General features: G+C 44.9%; 1 protein-coding gene across 1 annotated transcript in view; it reads left to right on the forward strand.

The window, feature by feature from the left end:
* foxred2 (FAD dependent oxidoreductase domain containing 2) overlaps positions 1 to 15,812 on the forward strand; it is a 32,020-nt gene that overhangs the window by 2,609 nt on the left and 13,599 nt on the right. The window contains exons 2-6 of the mRNA XM_008110650.3: positions 541 to 1,082; positions 2,011 to 2,262; positions 3,572 to 3,838; positions 4,860 to 5,026; positions 8,263 to 8,428. Of these exons, the coding sequence (XP_008108857.1) occupies positions 565 to 1,082; positions 2,011 to 2,262; positions 3,572 to 3,838; positions 4,860 to 5,026; positions 8,263 to 8,428 (1,370 nt within the window). The 5' untranslated portion in view covers positions 541 to 564. The remainder of the gene's footprint in view (positions 1 to 540; positions 1,083 to 2,010; positions 2,263 to 3,571; positions 3,839 to 4,859; positions 5,027 to 8,262; positions 8,429 to 15,812) is intronic.

Below are 15,812 nucleotides of genomic sequence, written 5' to 3' on the forward strand. Positions count from 1 at the left end.
TCTTGAGAATCCTAGCTGAGCTGGAGATTTCCTCTTGCCCAGGACCAAATCTATCAAAAAGGGAGAATTTGTACCCTTGCCTCATGCTTTGAGATGACCCATGAAGACCGGAGGCTCAAGGCCAGGCCCTGAGATCTGCCAATCCTATATTGTTCCAGTAGCCTCTTTTCAGTATATTTCAACAGAAGATGTACATTAACAGCAGCTTGAGAAACAACTGTACAAGTGAAATATCTGAGGGGTAAAGAACAGGCAAAACACATCCAAAGGAGACAAACGTTGCCTTGTGTTAGGCAATGGTTCTTTGCACATGAAGTGTGATGCACAAGTGACCTTCAGAGGGAATGTTTGCTTACCTTCTTCCCCATAAGTGTTTGCAGAAAATACATCCCTGTTGAATCTTGAAAGATCTTGTTTCAGTTGGACCTCAGAATATGTATATAACATTGATGAAATAGAGATGACATTGCATTGTCCGATAGAATTAAGTGGCCTTTGGAGTTCTAGATGAATTATTTTCTCCTTCCTTTTTCTTAAAAGTGCCTTCACTTCATTGCCGCCAATATGCTGCCATCTGCCTCCAAGGATGTTCTGCTAATCCTTGCTTTGTCTGTGGCTTCTTCCTGCTCTCATGACTTTCTGTACCACGACTATTGCATTATTGGTGCTGGCCCCTCAGGACTTCAAATGGCTTATTTCCTCCAGCATGCAGAGCGGGACTATGTGGTCTTTGAACGTGAACTGGTTCCAGGACATTTCTTTACTTTGTATCCGCGCCATCGCAAGCTAATTAGCATCAACAAACTGTACACTGGCAAATCCAACAGGGAATTCAACCTTCGTCATGACTGGAATTCACTGCTCAGTCATGACAGCCGACTACTCTTCCGACATTATTCTCAGGACTTTTTCCCTCATGCCGATGCCATGATTCATTACCTCGCTGATTTTGCTTCCATGCTAGACCTACAGGTACAATATAACACGTCTATCACTCATGTGATGCTGGAAAAAGACAGCAAGGCATGGAATGATCATTATTTCATCCTCACTGATCAGAATGCTCAGCTATATAAATGCAGGTAAGTAATGGGGGGGGCACCTAATTTGTTAGATGTGGTACAGATTTTGTTTGCTGTGGTCCTAGCATGTTTGTTTCTCTCACATTCCTGGTTCCCAACCTTTGGGCCCCTAGGTGTTTTGGACTTCAGCTCCCAGAAATCCCAGTCAGCTTACCAGCTGTTAGGAACTGTCCAAAACACCTGGAGACCCAAAGGTTGGGAACCACTGTCTTACACACTTAAAATTATCTTTTCATAACAAGAATAAAACCAAATTGAGTCACTACATGATTTTGAGGTCAGGCTCTGAGAGACACAGAAGCTCCAAGTGATCTAACTGTTGGAGGAGTATTCCATTTTTGTAAAGTTTTGAATACCTTTCATCATCTGCATGTATAACATGTCAGAGACAAAGACTTGAGGCCAGATTTCTGCTTATTGTGTTAGTGTCTGTAAGGATTTTTTAAAAAAAACAGCATAAAGGATAATGAAATAGTTCCCTTGTCCTACCTTGAGTGTGAAATGGTATAGTGAAGAAGCATAATAGTATTTTTAGTCTGAAGACCCTATTTTTATGTTATTATCCCATGTGCAAGGTCAGCCCCTTCTACAGTGTGGAATTGTCTATTTAATTGTCACTGCACACTGAGACAACCTATCCAGAGTTATCTGCAAACCTGTTTCCTTGTAGTTCTTCCTTGAAAATTAATCTCTGATCTTGATTAATAGCACCTGCATCAGTATTGTATTGGGAGAAGATTTTTCAGTTTGTTGCAAATAGCAAGAATTCTATAACCATAACTTGATTAGCTTCCAGTTCGAGAATTCCACACTGCATATTTGGCAAATCTTGGATTAGCGCATCATGATCCTGAAGAATTTTGGAAATAGCTGTAGAAACTGATTTCGTGTACGTTGACCAAGTCTGACATTCTACTCTCTGTTTCAGCGTTCTTCTGGTGGCCACAGGAACATGGATCCCTCATGAAGTCAACTTCCCTGGTTCGAAATACGTTGAGGGCTATGAGTCTGTGTCCACTGACCCAAAAGATTTTGTTGGCCAGTCTGTTTTGATTTTGGGCCGGGGAAACTCTGCCTTTGAGACGGCAGATAATATTTTGGGTGTCACCAATTTCATACACATGGTCAGCCGCTCCAGGGTTCGCCTTTCTTGGGCTACTCATTATGTTGGAGATCTGAGGTAAGAGTCTGAGCCAGTTGAGTATTAAAAATACCTAAGGCTATTGCCAAATTTCTGAGTTAAATATGTACTTCCTTTAAGTTATCCTTCACATAGCACCAGGACTATCCCCATCATTGGACAGATTAGGGTGACTGTGGCAAGTCCTATCTCTAGCTGTTCTGTTGTGTTAGAGAATAGGGCAATATATGCCATAAAACATTCCTAAGCCTCTTAAACTGACCTCTTATCTCAATGTGATGTTGTTTGTTTCCTCTCTGGTAAGAATCACATGTCCATCCAATCAATGTTATTTAGATGGAAATTGGGAACCTTCTCCTCAGGCAACAATCTAGAGCAGCACAACTTGTGACCTGCCAAGTCAAACCCTGTTAGACATGGAGTGTGGCTTACAGTAGGCTTGACACCCACTCTTTTGTAGTTCTAAGTGGGCATTAAAATATGAGAGGTGGATGGAGGTTTTGGCCCCTTCTACACTGCCGTGTAATCCAGATTATCAAAACAAATAATCCACATTATCTGATTTGAACGGGATTCTACACTGCAATATAATCCAGTTCAAAGCAGATACTCTGGATTTTATATGGCAGTGTAAAAGCCTTTGTTTGACCTCTCTGTCACTGTGATGAGAAATTTCTGAGTGTGGAGGCTCATCTAAGGATGTTCGTCCTCCTTTTCAACTAGAGCAAGTCAAAAAAATGTTGAAATAATATGACTAATATTTTATGGAGTGTACAGTATTATTCCCGATTTTGGGTTTTTGATGTAGCTGGAAATATTTTATGCAATAAAGGGTTGTTTTTTTTACTAGCTACTGTACTAAGAAGATAGAAAAGGTTGAAAGGCATCTGACTTTTTTGAGGTGTTTATATTTGCCTTCTGCTGTTTCATGATTTGTGGCTAGCTGCTCTTCAGTGCATCTTTTGCCAAGTACTGTTTCTTGAGATTTATTTTATCATTTTAGCCCTCCTTTCAAGCGTGGAGCTAAGTTTCTGATGCCTTCTTGTGTGCTCAGTGGCCATTTTTGTTATATCACCAGTAGTTTTTCATAGTCCAAAGCAACTATAAACAAATTGAGACCAGCTTTCTATCCCACAACATTGAAGCTAGTACATAGGGGAGTTCTAATTTTTGACTACAACTTCTAGTGTCCCCAGAATTGGAACTCAAATTGAGTACATTTTCTGAGATTTAAACTGAAATATAATCTATCAATAACATTGTCAACTATGTACTCTGACAGTGATATTTCTACTAATGCCCATCTACCGTCTGTGAATGTGTATCGTGCATTCTCTTCCTTCTATAGAGCAATTAACAATGGCCTCCTAGATACATATCAGTTGAAGTCTCTAGATGGGCTCCTGGAGGGTGACTTAGAAGACCTGGTCCTCATCAAGGATGAAAATGGGAAGCTGAAAATCACCCTCCGGTTCTACCTGGAAAACAGCAATAGAAGTGAAGGAGAGACGGTCCTCTTTCCACAGGACAAGCTGGACAACTTTGCTGCTCGAGCACCTTACGACCGTGCCATTCGCTGCTTGGGTTGGAAGTTTGATTTCTCTATATTCGATAAGTAAGACAAGACTCAACCTCCCTAGCTATAGAGAGACTGAATGCATGTGTACATGTATGTGTGTGTTTGGGAGAGAGAGAGAGAGAGAGAGAGAGTATGCAGCATGACTGAAAAACTCTCAGCCTAAAGAACAAACTGTATGCAACACCAGATGCCTTAATTTGTATTGCATATTATGTGTGTATTTTATATATATATATATATATATATATATATATAGAGAGAGAGAGAGAGAGAGAGAGCTGCAATACTGAATAATAATACATTAACCACTGTATGTAGATTTGAATAGTTTGAACTTTGTCTCAAAGTTTTTAGACAGGCACTTTCCTTCAGCCTGTATCTGGCAGGATTCGTATAATAGAAGACTTTTGCTTAATTTGGGAGTTTAGATCCTAACATGTGTAGCTGATATTTCTTGAGGTTGCACATGTATGGATGCATTCCCCAGAAACTGACATATCATTCTCAGTGTAGAAGGATGGGAAGAGTTAAACCTTGTCCCTCATCTGTATTGCTTCTAGTAGCAGGAAAATGGCCTATCTCAGAAGCAGGAGTATGACTTTTGCATTGGTCCTTCTCCATCTCAACATACACAGTGATGTGAATCACATAATGCTGCATTTTGTTTTCATATGGGAGACTAATATTTGTGGGTTTTCTTGGTATCATTATCTGTCTCTTTTCTTGGGATGCCTAAATTATATTTCTAAATATTTGATCGAAATTTCAGTTTTTTGGGGGAGTGAAGAAAAATTTCATAGGGGGAATGTTACACCCTTACATATAAAAGTCTGTCTGGGATAAATCTCCCAGATTTTAAGAACTTTTCCTGCCCTTTTAGCTGGAGATACTGAGAAAGAGCTCAAGTAAGGATCATCTGCATACAAAATCCATACATTGTTGCTAGCCTTAAGTCCCATTACTAGGACCGGCTTCTCATCACTCTTCCATTTTAATTATCTGCCCAAACTCCTCTCTCAGCTCTGACTTGCATTGTTTCCCCATTCCATCCATCTAGGTCTGTTAGACTCATGCGAGGCAAAGACAACAAAAAGAAATATCCCTTGATCAAGCCCAGCTATGAAGCCAAAGCCACTCGAGGTCTCTTTGTTCTGGGCACTGCAAGCCATTCAGTTGACTTCAGGAAATCTGCTGGTGGTTTTATTCATGGATTTCGATATACAGGTGAGTTTGCTTCCTCACTTATCACCTTGTCATGGTGAGGGAGCTTGTGCATTCCAGTGAACCTGTGAGTGAAGTTGTCAGATATCTTGTGCTCCCAGTAGGGTCTCCATGGCAGCAAGGTCACAGGGGAAGAACTAGACCAAGCACTATTCGAAGACCAAAGACCTCAAAGGTGGAGCAGCCAACGATAACTTGGTACGTGGTTCAACAGCTGTGACGGCAGCCAAAGGCTGCCACAGATAAGAGGCCACCAGTCAATGTGTTAACCATGCCATTGGATCAAAATCTCTTTCTGTGAATACTGTGTGTTGGTTGCTGTGCTCAACACATAAAACAAATTCACGCACATGCCTTTTCCAAGATAATCCAAAACCAACAAAAGTCCCATGAAGATTAGCGAGTGTGGTGGGGAAAGGACTATGAAATCTAGATGCCCTAACCACAGACTGGCACATGTGTGGTGAATATGGATTCAGTTCTGTCTTAAGGTCCGAGGCAGTTGAGTAGTTCGGCAGCTGTATCCACGACTGAGCAGCCCTTTTTAGAATCTACTCTGCCCACCCCATATGGGGATGGTGCTAGATAAGGTGCCCTAAACATAGTCTGCCTTGCTTATCCCTGTCTGGACTTCTGTGTCCAGAGGGCTCACCACCTTGAGGTTTAAAAAGAAAAGTGAACATTGTAACGTGGAACATACGGACACTGTTGGATAACACAGACAATGAATGCCCTAAATGCAGGACTGCAATTATTGCAAGGGATCTGAGACACTTTAACATCGATATAACAGCGCGCCAAGAGATCCAGAGAGCAGGAGAGGGGCAGCTGAAGTAAGAAAAAAACTGCCTGAACAAGAACAAAAAATACACAGAGTTGGCTTTGCTATCAGAAATGACCTGGTGAAGCATCTGTCTGGAAATACCCATTGGCATTAACAAATGACTCTCAACCCATCTGAATTAATCTTGCCAAAATTTAGCAGCCAACTATCATAAGTGCCTATGCACCAACACTAGATGTTAACAAAGACACCAAGAAAAATTCTACTATCAGCTGGACACTGTCATATTGGAGATACCTGAAGAGGACAAAATCATCTTCCTAGGTGATTTTGATGCCAGAGTTGGACAAGATTTTGACCTTTATCCAGCAGCTATAGGAAAAGGTGGGGTTGGAAGCACCAAATGTGTGGAACACAACATTATCATCACAAACACACTTTTCCACCAGAAAAAGAAGTTTAAGACATGGAAGCATCCCCAGTCAAAGCATTGGCACCTCTATGTAACTATATGTGCCAGAAACTGTTGTGATGTGCTTCTCACAAGAGCCATGAGAGACACTGATGACTGCTGGACAGACCACGGGTTAATTCACTCCAGAGTAGCTATCAAGATCACTCCCAAATACTTCTAAGGAAGAAAGATAAGGCATAAAATGAACACCCAAGCCCTTCAAGAGCCCTCTAAACGAACCCTCCTCCAAACAATACTCAAGGATCAGCTACCTATGGAACACTCTGAAAATGTTGAGGAACACTGTAATAAACTGAAAACCTGTATCATGACAGCATGTGAACAAACATTTGGATACCAAACTAGGAAACATCAAGGCTGGGTTGATGAGAATGACAATGAGATCCAACATGTAATTGGTAAGAAAAGGAAATTCTTCAAAAAAAAATGGTAAGGAGCCATTAATTGCGCTGCTAAGAAAAAAAACCTATGCTAGTGCGAAAGCTAAGTTTCAAAGAATCTCTGGTGGACAACAAAGGTTCAAGAAATCCAATACTTCGCAGGTGTCGACAACACACTGAGATTCTTTAAAGCCTCAAAGGTCATTTATGGCCCAGCAAATCATGGCATACACCCTCTACATTCATCAAATGGAACCAAACTTCTAAAGGACAAAAAATCCATGACACTACATTGAAAAGAGCACCACCATGACCTCCTTAACTGCAAACATGGCTGAAGAATTTATCTGACAAATCCCTCAACAACAAACCAGGAATGAGCTTGCAGCACTGCCTAGTTTGGAGGAAGGCAGCAAAGCCATCAACCAACTATAAAATAACACAGCCAGCTAATCTGATGGGGTCCCTGCTGAAATCTTTAAAGAAGATGGGCCTGAGCTGACACAACAACTCCACGAGCTCATTGAAAAAGTGTAGGTGACCAAAAAGATCCCAGCAAACTTCGAGGATGCTATTATCATCACCCTTTTTAAAAAGGGAGAGAAACAACAGACTGTGGAAACTACCAAGGTCTCTCCTTTTAAATTTCTGCCAAAAAAATCCTCACAATTCTCACAAACTGCCTTCTACTTATTTCAGAACACATCCTCCTTGAACCCCAGAACAGCTTCCGCTCCTCCAGAGAAACAGTGGATATGATCTTCACTGCACAACAGCTCCAAGACAAATACAGAGAACAAAATCAACCTTTGTACATGGTATTCATCAACCTTGCAAAGGCCTTTGACACAGTGAATTGTAATGCTCTCTGGACCATCCTCTTGAAAATCAGATGCCCTTATTATTAATTTGTGAACATTTTTTGGTTTCTCCATGATGACATAGTGGCAACAATCTTGAAAAGAAATGGCTCCCAAAGTGACCCATTTAACATGGAATCAGGTATCCAACAGGGATACATTATTGCCCCAAACTTATGTTCTATCTTCATAGCTATAACCTTGTTGATGGGAAGCTTCCCACTGGTATGAAAATCAGATATTGGACAGATGGCAAGCTCTTTAACCTCAGCAGGCTGAAAGCCAAAAGTAAGGACACAACAGATTCTGTTATAGAACTCCAATATGCTGATGATAATGTAGTCTGTGCTCAATCAGCGTTGCCTCCAAAGAATCCTGCACATCTCTTGGGATGACAAGTGGATAAACATCGATGTTTTGGAGGAAGCAAAGACCACCAGCACTGAAGCAATGATCCTTCACCATCAACATTGTTGCTCTTCCCAGACCTGGTGAAAGGATTTTGCTTTTGGCCTTGTGCTCTGGGGAATTCTGGGATTGTATTACAAAGACAGTACATATCCCAAGCTCAGACTTATCTTCTACCTGCTCAGTGTGAAACCATTATCAGATACTTGTATATGGCTTGACTGTAGTTTCTGTACTCTCTTGTGATGGCTTTTCAGCAGCCTTGCTGTGAGATGCTAACTTCTTAATTGTTTTCCCTTATTAATTCTTTCTTTCCTTCCCATCTTATGTAGCTCGTGTAGTTCATCGCTTATTAGAGGTCCGTCACCATGAAATACCCTGGCCTTCCACTGTCTATCCCATTGCTCAGCTAACAAATGCCATTGTGAAGCGACTAAACGAGGCATCTGGACTTTACCAGATGTTCAGTGTGCTGGCAGATGTCATCCTGTTAAAAGAGTGAGTCATATATTCCTGTCTCTTCTCCTTTGAAGACATTGGGCTCCTCCAGATGGGACAAATTGGGAGGTTATGTTATTTGTTGCTGCAATCTTTATAGGTCTTTTAAAAAAAATACATCCAAACATCATCCTTTGTGATGACTCATGGGCCATGTAGTCCCATTCCTAGTGCTGTTGTGACTGACGAAGAGGAGAACTTGGGTTTTCCTCCATTTCAGCCAGAAAGGGAACCATTTCAGCCAGAAATTGAGCCTTTGCACCTGCAGGAGGCTTGTCTTCCAGAAATCTCCCAAACAAGCCCGGAGTCGAGTTCTCCCCCTTTTTCGCGCCGTAATTACATTCTCCAGCAGAAAGGAGTGCAACAGGCTAATCGCAGGAGTTTGAGAATAGCAGCAAAGCATTCAGATGATTAAAGCCTGTTCCCATGAGAAATTTTAGGGAGTCATACATCTGGACACAGAGATTGACTTTCGTTTCTGGTTCCCCAGAGAAGTGTTCTCTGGTGGGGAAAACAAGGCCTATTTAGGTTCCTTGCTCCCGGAGGGATCTTGCGGAGTCAATTCGTCAGCAACTGGAGTAGTGTGTGTGGACAGCTACTCCGCTTCCAAGCCTTTGTTCCTGATTCAAGCCTTCGTTTTCCAGCCTTGTTCTTCCACGGATTTTGCCTTGCTTTCCAAGACCCAGCCTTGCCTTGTTTCCCGGATTTTGCCAAGTAAATACCACGGATCTTGTCCTTGCTCCTCGTTCCTTGCTGCCTTGTATCCAAGCCTTGTTTTTCCAAGAATCAAGTTACTTCCTAGCCTCGTTCAAGTTCATGGACTAAAAGACCTTGTCATCTCCCCTCACTTTGCCTGGCAAAGTGAGTGTTTCGGTTATTGGATTACAACTTTGGACCTTAATATTTCATATTGGACATTGCTTCTTTGGACTAATTTTGACCTTTCCTGAAAGGTCTACTCCTGGACTAATTCATACGCTTGCTTTTATTAACTTTACATATTTCCTTAATAAAGATATTAGATAGATTCTGGCCTCTGTGTATGGTTATTGGTGCTCTGCTGCCTGGGTCCTGACAGTTTGACTCCGCCACCCTAAGCACCAATTAACCTAGGCCAGAATGTCTACCGGAGCCGGGCCGGGTGGCCAACCGATCAGCTACACCATCGACAAGGATGAGGTGGACCGGATCCGTGATAAGCTCAATGTGCAGGATGGGGAAATAAAGGGTTTGAAGGAACGCGGAATCCGTCTCCCGGCCATGGCGTTGCCAACCAAGTTTTCTGGAGAAGCTTCTAAGGTTCATGTTTTCCGTCGTCAATGCCAGGCTTATCTAGAGGCCCGCGCTGCCGAGTTTCCCCAAGAAGACATCAAGGTGGCGTGGGTTTACAGTCTCCTAGACGGGCCAGCGGCCAACTGGGCGACGGCACTGTTCGACCAAGCCTCCCCACATCTAAGGTCAGCGCAACACTTCTTGGACCACCTTAAGGAGACCTGGGGAATCGAGGACAATTTGGAGGCAGCCGGCCACAAACTCCGGCGCCTCTCCCAAGGGGACAGACCCTTGTCCCAGTACATAGCCGAGTTCCGAGTGCTGGCCCACAACACTGGATGGAACGATGTAGCCCTTAGAGGACAATTTCGGGAGGGCCTCAACATTGAGATGCTGGAAGAAATCTCCAAGGTGGATCCTCCCCACTCTCTTGAAGCACTCATTGATCAATGTTTACGAGCTGAAGTCATGCTTGCCAACAGAAAACAATGGGTCCGAGGCCAGAGCGGTAGAGCTGGGGTGAAACCTCCCGCTCCCACCGGCGTCCAGCCGCGCCCAGTATGGAGACCCCCGCCACCAGCCCCATACCCCAGAGGGAGCGAGGAGGTGCCGATGCAGTTGGGCAATGTGCGTCCCAGATTAGATGCCACCGAGAAGGCCCGCCGCCAACGCCTAAATCTCTGTTGGTACTGCGGAAACGGGGGCCACTTCGCCAGAGAATGCCCAGCCAAAGGGAAGCCCGCCGCCCGTCTGGCGGCGGCGTCCTCCACGGAGACGAAGACGTCTGAGGCGGCTGGCGCACAGCCGGCGGGGGAAGCCAGCGACCGGGCGTAGAGAGGCTCGCCAACCCGGTCAAAAAACCCACTCAAGAGCCGCCAACCGGGGTCCTGTTTCTTCTAGTGGTCACCTTGTGGTCAGCAAAAAAAGGACCCGTCATGGTCCATGCCATGATAGACTCCGGAGCCACCAACAATTTCATTGATAGAGAGTATGCCGACTCTCTGGGATTACAATATCATGATTTCAAGAATGCCCGTGTGGTGCAAGCCATCGATGGCCGCCCCCTCAAGACGGGTCCCGTAAGTCAGTGGTCGGAACCCACCAGAATGTGGATAAGGGAACATATGGAAGAGATTTCCTTCTTTGTTACCGAGGTTCCCCATTTCCCTGTGATTTTGGGTATTCCATGGCTGACACTTCACGACCCAAGCATCTCCTGGTCCAACAGAGAACTGCAGTTTGCTTCAAAATATTGCCAAAACCATTGCCTTGTAGCTAAGATCTGCCATACCACAGACACTGAACCCATTATCACCTTGCCCAAGAAGTACTCAGAATATTGGGATGTATTCAATGAAAAAGAAGCCGAGAGATTACCCCCACATAGACCTTATGACTGTGCCATTGACTTGGTGGAGGGGGCCCCGATCCCGCGAGGACATCTCTACTCCCTGACTGAACCGGAGCAAGAAGCTCTCAGGGAGTTCATAGAGTCAAACCTTCGCAAGGGATTCATCAGACCCTCTCAATCCCCAGCCGCTTCCCCAGTGATGTTTGTGAAAAAGAAGTCAGGGGAATTACGCTTGGTGGTGGACTATAGAGCATTGAACAATATCACTAAGCGGAACAGCTATCCCCTGCCCTTAATCTCGGACCTACTAGACCGACTTCGAGGAGCCAAGGTCTACACCAAGCTGGATCTTCGGGGAGCGTATAATCTAGTTCGCATCAGAGAAGGGGACGAGTGGAAGACCGCCTTCCAGACTAAATTCGGATTATTCGAGTCCCGAGTTATGAATTATGGATTATGTGGAGCTCCCGCAACGTTCCAGCATTTTGTCAATGACATCTTTCAGGATTATCTAGATCGGTTCTTGATCATCTACCTGGACGATTTTTTGGTGTTTTCTAGATCACAATCAGAACATGAGAACCACGTCAGAATGGTGTTACAACGATTGCGGGATCATGGACTTTATGCCAAGCTGGAAAAATGTGCTTTTGATCTACAGGAGGTAGATTTCCTGGGGTACCGCGTCTCGCCACTAGGGCTCTCCATGGACCCGGCAAAAGTTTCAGCAGTATTGGAATGGCGGGCGCCAACCAACAAAAAAGAGGTGCAACGATTCTTGGGGTTCGCGAACTATTACCGCAAGTTCATTCCAGATTTTGCCCGCTGGTCTGACCCAATCACCAGCTGCATCCGTGGGAAACAGCCCTTCCGCTGGACAGATCAAGCAGAGAAAGGGTTCCAGCAACTAAAGAAATTATTCACGTCCCAGCCAATCCTTCAGCACCCAGATCCTGAAACCCCTTTTGTTGTGCAGGCGGACGCCTCCGATGTAGCAATTGGGGCTGTACTCCTACAACCGGTGGGAGATCATCTTCATCCTTGTGCCTTTTATTCCCATCAATTGACCGCACCAGAGAGAAACTACACCATTTGGGAAAAGGAACTATTGGCCATAAAGGCAGCCTTTGAAACTTGGAGACATTGGTTAGAAGGGGCCAAATTTCCCATTGAAGTCCATACTGATCATCGGAATCTAGAGCATCTAAGAACTGCCCGCAAGCTAAATCAGAGACAACAACGCTGGGCTTTATTCTTTGAACGTTTTAACTTCCAAATTCATTATGTAACCCCAGCCCAGACCAAGCAAGCAGATGCTCTGTCACGGAAACCGGAATACGCTGCAGGACGCAAGGAGACCTTTGAGTCCCAGCTGCTACAACCCGGGAACTTTGCCACGCTCACAGTGGGGAACACCAAATCCACTCCCATTGAATCAACTCCCTCTACTCCAGGGCCCCTTTGTGCTCAAGAAATCAGGGCTAGTCAGCAAGCAGATGCCTGGGCGCAGGACCAACTTCGCCAAGGACTACATTTTCCCTTTTCGCTTAAGGATGGGCTGCTTTGCTATAGAAATCATGTTTACATCCCCCCAGGACCGGGCAGGGAAAAGGCACTTCGTTTGTGTCATGACTGCAAGCCAGCAGGGCATTTCGGGCTATTCAAAACTATGCATTTGATCCTAAGAGATTTCTGGTGGCCCAAGATCCGCAAGGATGTAGAAAAATATATCAACACCTGCCCAGTATGCCAGCGCTCCAAGACAAGAAGGGAAAAGCCCTCAGGGCTTCTGCATCCCCTTCCTACCCCATCTCGCCCATGGGAAATAATCTCTGCGGATTTTATAACTGATCTACCACCTTCCTGTGGATTCACCACGATCCTAGTGGTGGTGGACCTTTTCACCAAGTTAGCCCATTTTATTCCCTGCGAAGGCCTTCCCACGGCCAAAGAGACTGCAGATCTATTTCTCCAACATGTTTTCAGATTGCATGGATTGCCCAAGAGTTTGGTCACTGACCGTGGGTCCCAATTCACCTCTCGCTTCTGGAAGGCACTACAAAAACTATTGGGCATAGACTCTCGTTTATCTTCGGCTCATCATCCTCAAACAGATGGGCAAACTGAGCGCACCAATGCCACTTTGGAACAGTACCTTCGCTGTTATGTAAACTACCAACAGGACAATTGGGCTTCCCTGTTACCACTGTCGGAGTTTGCCTACAATAATGGGGTCCAGGCTTCAATTAAGGAAACCCCGTTCTTTGCAAACTATGGCTTCCATCCACGTTTCTTTCCTCCTGTCATTGAAACCTCAGAAGTTCCCGCAGCAGAGGACTGGCTGCAGGAACTCACAGCAGTGCAGCAACTTTTGCTCCAGCAACTGGACCAAGCCAAGGAGGACTATAAACGCCACGCTGACAAGCATCGCCAGCCGGGCCCCGAAATCAAGGTAGGAGACCGGGTTCTTCTGTCCACTCGCTTTTTGCCCTCCCACCGTCCCTGCCGGAAGCTAGATGCCCGTTTCATTGGTCCCTATCCAGTGGTGGCGCAACTTAACCCCGTGACTTTCAAACTCCAACTTCCGCGCTCTATGCGCATTCATCCAGTGTTCCATTGCTCCCTGCTCCTTCCGGCGGATGGTGTGCGCCCTGATGCAGACCGGCCGGCCCCCGCCCCTGTTCTGGTGGACGGAGAAGAAGAGTTCGAGGTTCAGGACATTTTGGATTCTCGCTTTCACCGCCGCCGCCTACAATATCTCATTGACTGGGTGGGTTTTGGCCCCGAAGAGCGCTCTTGGGAAGACGCTTCCACGGTTCATGCTCCTGATCTAACCCGCCGCTTCCATCAGACCTATCCCGCCAAACCGCGGCCTCGCGCCTCGGGGAGAGAGTCCCAGTTTGAGAGGGGGCTTGAGGAGGGGGATAGTGTGATGACTCATGGGCCATGTAGTCCCATTCCTAGTGCTGTTGTGACTGACGAAGAGGAGAACTTGGGTTTTCCTCCATTTCAGCCAGAAAGGGAACCATTTCAGCCAGAAATTGAGCCTTTGCACCTGCAGGAGGCTTGTCTTCCAGAAATCTCCCAAACAAGCCCGGAGTCGAGTTCTCCCCCTTTTTCGCGCCGTAATTACATTCTCCAGCAGAAAGGAGTGCAACAGGCTAATCGCAGGAGTTTGAGAATAGCAGCAAAGCATTCAGATGATTAAAGCCTGTTCCCATGAGAAATTTTAGGGAGTCATACATCTGGACACAGAGATTGACTTTCGTTTCTGGTTCCCCAGAGAAGTGTTCTCTGGTGGGGAAAACAAGGCCTATTTAGGTTCCTTGCTCCCGGAGGGATCTTGCGGAGTCAATTCGTCAGCAACTGGAGTAGTGTGTGTGGACAGCTACTCCGCTTCCAAGCCTTTGTTCCTGATTCAAGCCTTCGTTTTCCAGCCTTGTTCTTCCACGGATTTTGCCTTGCTTTCCAAGACCCAGCCTTGCCTTGTTTCCCGGATTTTGCCAAGTAAATACCACGGATCTTGTCCTTGCTCCTCGTTCCTTGCTGCCTTGTATCCAAGCCTTGTTTTTCCAAGAATCAAGTTACTTCCTAGCCTCGTTCAAGTTCATGGACTAAAAGACCTTGTCATCTCCCCTCACTTTGCCTGGCAAAGTGAGTGTTTCGGTTATTGGATTACAACTTTGGACCTTAATATTTCATATTGGACATTGCTTCTTTGGACTAATTTTGACCTTTCCTGAAAGGTCTACTCCTGGACTAATTCATACGCTTGCTTTTATTAACTTTACATATTTCCTTAATAAAGATATTAGATAGATTCTGGCCTCTGTGTATGGTTATTGGTGCTCTGCTGCCTGGGTCCTGACATCCTTATTCATCCAGACTATTTTCTAGCAATTCTCAACACCACCTTCAGTATTTTATTCCAAGCCTTAAATGGGTTTCCTTTTCATTTTGACAAGAGTCAGAACAAAAATATATCTTTCTCTTTTCCTTTCTTTGTAAAAATATTGTTTTGTTAGAAATACAATCTTGTGGGCTCGGGCTGTGGCGCAGGCTGGAGAGCAAGCCAGCTGTAACCAGATGCAATGAATCACTCTGACCAGGAGGTCATGAGTTCGAGGCCCGCTCGGAACCTATGTTTGTCTTGTCTTTGTTCTATGTTAAAAGGCATTGAATGTTTGCCTATATGTGTAATGTGATCCGCCCTGAGTCCCCTTCGGGGTGAGAAGGGCGGAATATAAATGCTGTAAATAAATAAATTGTGGTCCATCAGTGTCAAGACCCAGGCTGCAGAGCACCAATAACCATACACAGAGGCCAGAATCTATCTAATATCTTTATTGAAGGAATATATAAAGTTAATAAAAACAAGTGTAGAAAATAGTTCAGGAGTAGACCTTTCAGGAAAGGTCAGAATTAGTCCAAAAAAGCAATGTCCAATAAGAAATATTAAGGTCCAAAGTTGTAATCCAATAACCGAAACACTCACTTTGCCAAGCAAAGTGAGGGGAGATGACAAGGTCCTTTAGTCCATGAAACTTGAGCGAGGCTAGGAAATAACTTGATACTTGAAACAAGGCTTGAACGTGGAACAAGGTAACTAAGAACAAGAACAAGGTCCGTGGAATAACTTGATAAAATCCGTGGAACAAGGCAAGGATTGATCCTGGGAAACAAGGCAAAGTCCGTGGATAAACAAGGCTGGGTAGCAAGGCGAAGGCTGGATAGCAAGGCAAGGCTTGAGGAGGAGCGAGG

The sequence above is a fragment of the Anolis carolinensis genome, chromosome 5 (genome assembly GCF_035594765.1).
Source record: "Anolis carolinensis isolate JA03-04 chromosome 5, rAnoCar3.1.pri, whole genome shotgun sequence".
Lineage (NCBI taxonomy): Eukaryota > Metazoa > Chordata > Lepidosauria > Squamata > Dactyloidae > Anolis > Anolis carolinensis.